Source organism: Gracilinanus agilis, chromosome 4 (genome assembly GCF_016433145.1).
Source record: "Gracilinanus agilis isolate LMUSP501 chromosome 4, AgileGrace, whole genome shotgun sequence".
In the NCBI taxonomy this organism is placed as follows: Eukaryota; Metazoa; Chordata; class Mammalia; order Didelphimorphia; family Didelphidae; genus Gracilinanus; species Gracilinanus agilis.
This window is the reverse complement of record NC_058133.1, coordinates 477,360,482-477,370,112: the sequence shown is the minus strand read 5'-3', so window position 1 is coordinate 477,370,112 and position 9,631 is coordinate 477,360,482. Positions and strand designations below refer to the sequence as shown.

Sequence of the window (9,631 nt, the reverse complement as noted above, 5' to 3'; positions counted from 1 at the left end):
TTTTCCTTTCTAAAGACAGTATTGATAGAGGAAATGCTTTGGAAGATGATAGTAGAAAACTAGTTCTTAGTATATGAATTATTGTAATTGTTCAGAAAGAAACAATTATTTCTAGAATGGAAACTATCTGCCAGTGGAGGTGAAACCTGATTAAAAATAGAGAAATAGACTTTGATTCAAGCCTAGTCATTCCACGATTATCCTGTTTTGTTCCAGGTTTACTTAAATTTGCAGGGAAAAATGCCTCAGCTACTGAAAAGCATCGTTAATATCGTTGAAGTTTACAACCATTATGCAAAAAGTGATTGTGATGGAACAGCATTGAGCAAAAAAGCTCTGAAGAATCTTCTCCAGAGGGAGTTTGGTGATATCCTCCGGGTAAGAACTTTCTTGATCCTGGGAAATGTAATTTCTTCTTGGATAGCTTAAAGAAATAAATTAGGAGTATCTTGAAATTTTGCTATGGTATAGGTCTAGAATAATTAAGGGATTTTTTCTGGACTTAACTCTTTTTTTTAGTGTCCTCATGTTTAGTTTTATGTATTTTACTAATTACATGTAGAAACAAATTTCCTCATGATTTTTCTAAGATATATGATCAAACTTATTTCCATATTGTTCATTTTTGTGAGTAATCTTATAAAACCCTAAAACATAAACCCAAATAAACAATTGAAAAATTGTATGCTTTCATTTGTATTCTGACTCCAACAGTTCTTTCTCTGGAGGGAGATAGCATTCTTTGTCATAAGTCCCTCAGAATTGTCCTGGATCATTGTATTGTCAATAATAGCTAAGTCTATCACAGTTGATCATTCCACAATATTGCTGTTACTATGTACAATGATTTCTTGGTTCTCCTTATTTCCATCTGTATCAGTACATGGAGGTCTTTCTGAAATTCCAGCTCTTTCTAAAATTAGTCTGTTTATAATTCCTTACACCATGATAGTAGTCCATCACCATCATATACCACAGTTTGTTCAGCCACATCCAACTAATGGACACCCCTTTAATTTCCAATTCTTTGCCACCACAAAAGAGCAATATTTTATATAGATATAGATATTTTTGTGCAAGTAGGTCCTTTCCCCCTTTTTTTAATCTCTATGGGATACAGACCTAGTAAAGGAATATTACTGGATCAAAGGATATGCATTGTTTTATAGCCCTTTAGGCATAGTTCCAAATTGCCCTCCAGAATGGTTAGATCAGTTCACAGCTCCATCAGCAATGCATTAGTGTCCCAATTTTGCCACATTTCTTCCAGCATTTATCATTTTCCTATCCTTTCATATTGGCCAACCTGATAAGTATGAGATGGTACCTCAGAGTAGTTTTAATTTGTATTTCTCTAATTAAGATGGACTTAGAACATTTTTGTATGATTATTGATAACTTTGATTTCTTCATCTGAAAACTGCTTAGTTATATCCTTTGACCATTTGTCATTTGGGGAATGACTTATATTCTTATAAATTTGATTTAGTTCTTTATATCTTTGAGAAATTAGACCTCTACCAGAGATATTTGTTATAAAAAATTTTTCCTGGACTTAACTCTTAACAATATTTAACAATGCAGTCAAAATGCCCACAAGACAATATTCAAAGGTATGAAAATTAAATGATAGAAGAGAGAGTGCAACCATAATTCCATTGACATTAGGAACTCTCAGGTGAGTTAACTCTCTCTACCAATGCAGATTGTCACCTTCTCTGAAACTACAAGTTCCCTAGAACACTTAAGTGACTTACCCAGATCCACATCACCAATATGTATCAGAGATGGCTCTTGAACCTTGGTCTTCCTTATTTAGAGTCAAATTTCATATCCATTACCTTATATTCCCTCTCTTGACTATGATGCAAGTGGATCTTTTGTGAGAAATTGAGAATAGTTTTAAATATCACTTCCAAAGGTACCAAAACAATGTTGATTGTGGAGGGAATTTTTAAGTCTTCTTCCCAACTCTATTATAATAACTGCTTTGTTCTGTGCCAAAGGTGATTCTCTTTTTAATCATGAAAAACAGCCTTTTCTTGGTCTATTCATTATGATATCAGATCTTTGTAGCACCTGCAAACTATTTCACAAAGTCTAGACCCCAACTTGTCCATGAAGATAAATGCGGTATTATTCTCAGCATCAATAAAAATGGAGTTTCTTGGGTCTGAGATCATCCCCAAGTTACTCTGAAAAAATAAGTAGATAGATAGACAGACAGACAGATAGATGAATACTAGATATGACATGCAATCCCCAGTGTCTGTGGACTTTAAAATAAAATGCTCACCTTACAGAGGCAACAAGGCTTGCAATATTGAATCACAAAATTAAAGCTGCAAGGAACCTCCCAACCTTCTCATTTTAGAGTTGAAAAAAAATTAGGTTTAGAGTTCAAATAACTTGTCCAAGGTCACATAGTTAATAAGCAACAGAAGTGTGGGTACATAGGATCCTAGATCTAGATCTATGAAAGACCTCAGAAGCCACCTGCTCCAGCTTCCTTATCTTAAAGAGAAGATTAAGTGATTCACATATGGTTAAACAAGTTGTAAACATCAACGGTGGAATTTGATGCCAGATCTTCTAAGTGATTTTCATATTGCTTGAAAACGAATGTCTCTTGGGTGATAAGACCACACGAAACATACAGGAGTGACTAAAAGTTATCAGGCCATTCTTGAAATCCAGAAATCTGCACTAGATTTAATTTTTTTCCCCTTTTGCCTTTATTTTCCTACAGAGACCACATGACCCTCAGACCGTGGATCTGGTCCTGCAACTTCTAGATCGAGATTGTAACGGGGTTGTTGATTTCAATGAGTTTCTCTTGCTATTGTTCAAAGTAGCCCAAGCTTGTTATTATGCGCTTAGCCAGGCTACTGGGAATGAAGAGAAGAGACGAGTTAAGCTAGAGGAAAAGAGGGAAAGGTCTCAAGATTTCTTGCGAGAGGAAAACCAGAGGAGGCGCGACGCCCGGGAGAGGAAACTCCAAGAAGAAGAAGAAGAGCTGCAGCGAGCTGATCAACAGGAGCGTGAGAGGCAGCGCAGGGACTCGCGCCGGCTTTTGGAGAAGCAACGTCAAGTGCGAGACAGGCAGAGCGCCGCTGAGGAAGAGCAGCTGCAGAGACAAGAACGCGAAAGGCGACTCCAGGAGCGCGAGAGGCAGCGTCTGGAGGACGAGCAACTTCAAAGACCCAGGAAAGAGAGGCAGCAAGAGAGGCAGATGAGGGAAGAAGAACGGAGACAGAGACGGGAGCTGGAACAGGAGAGTCGCCGCCGCGAACAAAGACAAGAGCGAGCAGAAGTAGGGTACAAAAGACAGGAGCAGGAGAGGCAACGAAGGGAGCGGCAGAGAGAGCGCCAAGAAGAAAGCCTGCAGGAGCTCGCAGACCAAAGCTTGGAGGAAGAGCAGCAGCTAAGACGACGAGAGGAAAGAAAGGCCCGCGAGCAGGGTGAGAGCCGCCGCCTCCGACTGCAGTGGCAACTAGAGAGGGAAGTTGAAGGGCGTCAGAACAAAGTGTATTCCGAGCCCCGCCGGCAGGAGGAGAGACAATTCCTGGAGGAAGAGTCGAACCTCCGACAGCAGAGAGAAGAGAGAAGGCGGCGGCAGGAGCGAGAGAGGCAGCTGCGCGAGGAAGAGGCAGTGCAGCGGCAGGACAGATTCGGCCGCCTGCGGGATGAGGACATTGAGGACAGCTTCCAGGAGGAAAGAGCAAGGCAGCTACGTGAAGAGGAGCAGATTCGCCGCCGACAGATCCGCGACAGGCAGCTCCAAGAGGAGGAGCGGCACCGGGATCTCAAAATCCAGTGGCTGCCAGAGGAAGAGGCTGAGAGACGCCGAAACCGGCTCTATGCCAAGCCCTCAGAGCAGCAGCTCGAGCGAGAACGTCGGGAACAGCGAGAGAGACAACGGAGAGAGGAAGAGGAGCGTGAGCTGCAGCAATTAGAGAGGAGAAGGGACCAGGAGCAGCTATATCGGGAGGAAGAACTGCTAGAGCAGGAGAAAGAGCAACTCCGACGGCGCCAGGAGAGAGAGGAGAAAAGGCAAAGGCAGGAGCGAGAGAGGCAACTGCGCGAGGAAGAGGCAGTGCAGCGGCAGGACAGATTCGGCCGCCTGCGGGATGAGGACATTGAGGACAGCTTCCAGGAGGAAAGAGCAAGGCAGCTACGTGAAGAGGAGCAGATTCGCCGCCGACAGATCCTCGACAGGCAGCTCCAAGAGGAGGAGCGGCGCCGCGATCTCAAAATCCAGTGGCTGCCAGAGGAAGAGGCTGAGAGACGCCGAAACCGGCTCTATGCCAAGCCCTCAGAACTGCAGCTCGAGCGAGAACGTCGGGAACAGCGAAAGAGACAACTGAGAGAGGAAGAGGAGTTGCAGCTGGAGGAAGAACAGCTACAGCACCTGGAGCAGGAGGTAGAGAAGAGACGTGAGGAGCTCCAGAAGAGGAGGCGCGAGGAGCAGAGGGGCAGGCAGTACCGGGAGGAAGAACAGCTCCAGGAGGAAGAAGAGCAGCTCCAGCGCCTGGAGCAGGAGCTAGAAAACAAACGAGAGGAGCTCGAGAAGAGGAGGCGCCAGGAGCAGAGAGACAGGCAGTACCGTGGGGAAGAGAAGCTTCAGGAGGAAGAAGAAGAGCTCCAGCGTCTAGAGCAGGAGGTAGAAAAGAGACGTGAGGAGCTCCAGAAGAGGAGGCGCCAGGAGCAGAGAGACAGACAGTACCGTGGGGAAGAGAAGCTCCAGGAGGAAGAAGAACAGCTCCAGCGCCTAGAGCAGGAGGTAGAAAAGAGACGTGAGGAGCTAGCTAAGAGGAGGCGCCAGGAGCAGAGAGACAGACAATACCGTGGGGAAGAGAGGCTCCAGGAGGAAGAAGAAGAGCTCCAGCGTCTAGAGCAGGAGGTAGAGAAGAGACGTGAGGAGCTAGCTAAGAGGAGGCGCCAGGAGCAGAGAGACAGACAATACCGTGGGGAAGAGAAGCTCCAGGAGGAAGAAGAAGAGCTCCAGCGCCTAGAGCAGGAGGTAGAGAAGAGACGTGAGGAGCTAGCTAAGAGGAGGCGCCAGGAGCAGAGAGACAGACAGTACCGTGGGGAAGAGAAGCTCCAGGAGGAAGAAGAACAGCTCCAGCGCCTGGAGCAGGAGGTAGAAAAGAGACGTGAGGAGCTAGCTAAGAGGAGGCGCCAGGAGCAGAGAGACAGACAATACCGTGGGGAAGAGAAGCTCCAGGAGGAAGAAGAAGAGCTCCAGCGCCTAGAGCAGGAGGTAGAGAAGAGACGTGAGGAGCTAGCTAAGAGGAGGCGCCAGGAGCAGAGAGACAGACAATACCGTGGGGAAGAGAAGCTCCAGGAGGAAGAAGAAGAGCTCCAGCGCCTAGAGCAGGAGGTAGAGAAGAGACGTGAGGAGCTAGCTAAGAGGAGGCGCCAGGAGCAGAGAGACAGACAATACCGTGGGGAAGAGAAGCTCCAGGAGGAAGAAGAAGAGCTCCAGCGCCTAGAGCAGGAGGTAGAGAAGAGACGTGAGGAGCTAGCTAAGAGGAGGCGCCAGGAGCAGAGAGACAGACAATACCGTGGGGAAGAGAAGCTCCAGGAGGAAGAAGAACAGCTCCAGCGCCTGGAGCAGGAGGTAGAAAAGAGACGTGAGGAGCTAGCTAAGAGGAGGCGCCAGGAGCAGAGGGACAGACAATACCGTGGAGAAGAGAAGCTCCAGGAGGAAGAAGAAGAGCTCCAGCGCCTAGAGCAGGAGGTAGAGAAGAGACGTGAGGAGCTAGCTAAGAGGAGGCGCCAGGAGCAGAGAGACAGACAGTATCCTGAGAAAGAACAGCTCCAGGAGGAAGAAGAGCAGCTCCAGCGCCTGGAGCGAGAGAAGAGGCGCAGGGAGCAGCGCAACAGCTTGCAGTACCGGGAGGAAGAACAGCTCCAGGAGGAGGAAGAAGAGCTCCAGCACCTGGAGCAGGAGGTAGAAAAGAGACGTGAGGAGCTCGAGGAGAAGAGGCGTCTGGAGCAGAGAGACAGACAATATCCTGAGGAGGAAGAGTTCCTGGAGCAGGAGAGTGATCGGCAACTCCGTGAGGAAGCCCAGAGCCGACGTCTGAAATGGCAGTGGCAACCCCAAAAGGAAAACGAAGCCCGTAACAGGAGGCTTTACTCCAAACGCAGGGAAGATGAACAGAGGGACTGGGAGCAAGAAGATTCTCAAGTTCGAGACTGGCCTGCAGTAGATGATGAAGATGAATATGGTTTCAGAGATCTGAACAGACCATTCAGGTACGAGAAATCCCGTCGTGTGCAGGACAGACAGTTCTATCAGGATGAGGAAGAAGAACAGCAGTACAGGCAGGAACGAGAGGCAGAGAAGCAACGAAGTCACCAAGAAAGAGGCAGAATATTCCAGGAAGAAGAACAAAGGCTCCGACAAGAAAGAGAGCAAGAAAGGAAGCGCCGTCAGGAGCAAGACAGGAAATTCCGAGATGAAGAACAGTTGTTCAGAGAGGAACCAGAGGAATACGAAGAAAGGAAAAGGCTTCGTCAGAGCAGAGACAGGAAGTTACGGGAGGAGCAGGAGTTCCGCAGACTGAACCAAGAGGGAAGGAAAGCTGAAGAGCCTGTGCTCCGTCAACTACAAGAAGAACAGAGACGCAGAAAGGAAAGAGAGGAAGAGCAGACCCTCAGGCAGGAGCAAGAGCAGGAGTTGAGACAACGGCAAGAACGAGACAGAAAATTTCGCCAGGAAGAGCAGCTCAGTCGCCAAGAACGAGAGCAAGAGCTGAGACGCCGTCAAAAACGAGAAGGGGCATTCTCTGAGGAAGAGCAGTTGAGGGAGGAAGAGCAAGAAGAGAGACGCCGGCAGGAACGACGAGACAGAAAATTCAGAGAGCAAGAGCAAAGCCTCCAGCAAGCCGTGGAAGAAGAAAAGAGACGACGTCTAGAGCAAGACAGAAAGTTTAGTGAGGAAGAACAGCTCTATAGGGAAAATCAGGAGCAAAGACGGCGCCAGGAGCAAGACCGGAGATTACCAGAGAAAGAACGACTCCTCCAGCAGGAAGAAGAGGAAGAGCAGAGACTTCGGCAAGAGCTAGAGAAGTTCAGGGACCAAGAACAGTTCATTCGAGAGGAAAAAAGACGGGAGGTACAAGAGAGGAGAGAGGAGCAACGAAGGGGTCAAGAACCGGAGAGGAAATTCCGTGAAGAACAGCTCCGCCAACAGGAGAGAGAACAGGAACAGAGGCTCCGGGAACGCGAGAGAAAATTCCAGGAAGAGCAGCTCCGCAGGCAGGAGCGAGAGCAAGAACAAAGGCTCCAGGAGCGGGAGAGGAAATTCCGTGAAGAAGAGCCGCTTCGTAGACAGGAGCGAGAGCAGGAACGGGAGAGAAAATTCCGTGAAGAAGAACAGCTCCGCCAACAGGAGAGAGAACAGGAACGCGAGAGGAAATTCCGTGAAGAAAAACAGCTCCGCAGGCAGGAGTTAGAACAAGAACGCGAGAGGAAATTCCGTGAAGAGCAGTTCCGTAGACAGGAGCTAGAGCAAGAACAGAGGCGGCGTCAGGAACGCGAGAGGAAATTTCGTGAAGAAGAGCAGTTCCGTAGACAGGAGCGAGAACAAGAACGCGAGAGGAAACTTCGTGAAGACGAACAGCTCCGTAGACAAGAGCTAGAGCAGGAACGCGAGAGAAAATTCCGTGAAGAGCAATTCTGCAGACAAGAGAGAGAACAAGAACAGAGGCGCCGTCAGGAACGGGAAAAGAAATTCCATGAAGAAGAGCAGTTCCGCAGACAGGAGCTAGAACAAGAACGCGAGAGAAAATTCCGTGAGGAAGAACAGCTTCGTAGACAGGAGCGAGAGCAAGAACAGAGGCGGCGTCAGGAACGGGAGAGAAAATTCCGTGAAGAACAGCTCAGCAGACAAGAGCGAGAAGGACAGCGTTATGGTCAAGAGTTCGACTTGCAAACCCGGGTCCAGCTCCGAGACAGACAGTCCAGGGAAGAAGACAAAAGTCGTAGACAGGCCCAGGAATTTAGCTCACGTCAAATTTCTAAACCAATTGTGCGTTCTAGCCCACTGTATGAGTATATTCAAGAACAAAGGTCCCAATATTGTCCATAGATGGAGCTCTCGGAGTCCTTTCGCTTACCAAAGTTTCAGACAACAGGAAGTGGAAAACACCGTGTACCAAGTGATTGATCAAACACAAGTTCTTTTTGGTTATGGGAAAACTCTTTTCTGTCTAAATAAATTGGGTGGGGGGAGGGTTCCTCAAAAAAATCTTCAGTTCTCTTTTTTTCACTCACCTTCTTTCTTCAGTATTTCTCGAAACTCTTACTACAGAATGCCTTCATTCATTGATGCAGATGTGGTGTTCATTCAGAAACAAGTAGAACTTCGGGGGACACTGACTTGTTCATCTGATGTCAGAGCTAATGCGAGAATCCAAACCTGTGATCCCTCTTTGTATAATACAATTCGGCTTGAAGAGGTGTCAGTTTCCAAAGCATGTGCAAGTCGAGATTTCTCCAAAAACAAATGCAATTCAGCTTTATCTTCACCTACCTCCCTTCTTTCGTGGCAGTCACCCCCATTGTAGTCCAATGGCTTCATTTTTGCTCTTTTGCAAATATATCGAAACAATCTTTTAATGGGGAGGCCGTTTTAGACAGTCCATTTGAGAAGGCAGCACATGATTGGAATAAATGTTTTAAAATTATATTTAATCTGGATGCTCATAAAGAGATTTGGATTTAGGGTTGTTCCTCCCAAAAAAAAAAAAAAACTGAAAAGACTACTGACAAGGTCTTGAGGCAAAATCAAAGAGTTTCTCTAAAAACTCCACAACTCAAAATTAAAAAAAAAAAATAGTAGATGTCTAGTATAGTCTGTAGTGCTTAATTCTTTCCCCTGGTCCTTGATAAGGTTGTAGATCTTAGCACCTCTGTGGATTTCAGCTGGACATGAAACCAACTCAGAGAAGATCTACCTTAGTGAAGGGTACCTGGAGCCTGCCAGAGTTAATTAGGGGAAGTGTGTTGGGAAAGGAGAATGTGTAGGGGGGAAATGTGTGAATGACTGTGCAGGTACCCTTAGGCCCTATGAGAAGACTCATCAGCCCATAACCCTTTGAGGCTAATTGATACTACCTTGGGGACATTCTTGTTGAAATAATTGGACTATGGAAAACAATTAATAAATGGTTGGCAATTACTTTACTTCTTTTTTCCTCTTTCATCTCTGCGGCTCCAAACAAAAGGACTGGAAATTGACAAAGTCCATATGTATATATACACAACTAAATCACTAAACTTTCATCATATTTGGCAAGAACCAGTTCTCATCAGAAAACCAAAAGAAACTACCCAAAGGAGAGTTCTGGTCAGGCCAGCCTTTCATGGACAGCACAAATTAAATTCACAATGTGAAAAAAGCAATCACATCTTGCCCAATCCCCCCAATATTCCCCCCCAACACAAAAGTGAACAAAAATCAAAAATTTTTTTATTCCTTCACATTTAACAAGACTTTTTTAATGATCAGGAACAAAAAACAATATCATGATTTCCTTTATTTTATTTTACTTTTTTGCATCTGTTCACTATGAACTAAACTCTGCTTGGTTCTAGGACAGGTGCCTTTATAGGCAAC

At 46.3% G+C, this 9,631-nt stretch overlaps 1 protein-coding gene across 1 annotated transcript; it reads left to right on the top strand.

Moving 5' to 3' along the window:
• Window positions 1-240: 240 nt before the first annotated feature.
• On the top strand, window positions 241-8,579 carry TCHH (trichohyalin). The gene is made up of 6 exons (XM_044675554.1): window positions 241-378; window positions 2,750-3,461; window positions 3,876-4,096; window positions 4,328-7,319; window positions 7,410-8,082; window positions 8,300-8,579. The coding sequence occupies exons 1-6, from the start codon at window positions 241-243 to the stop codon at window positions 8,577-8,579; spliced, it is 5,016 nt and encodes a 1,671-aa protein (XP_044531489.1).
• Window positions 8,580-9,631: the final 1,052 nt, after the last annotated feature.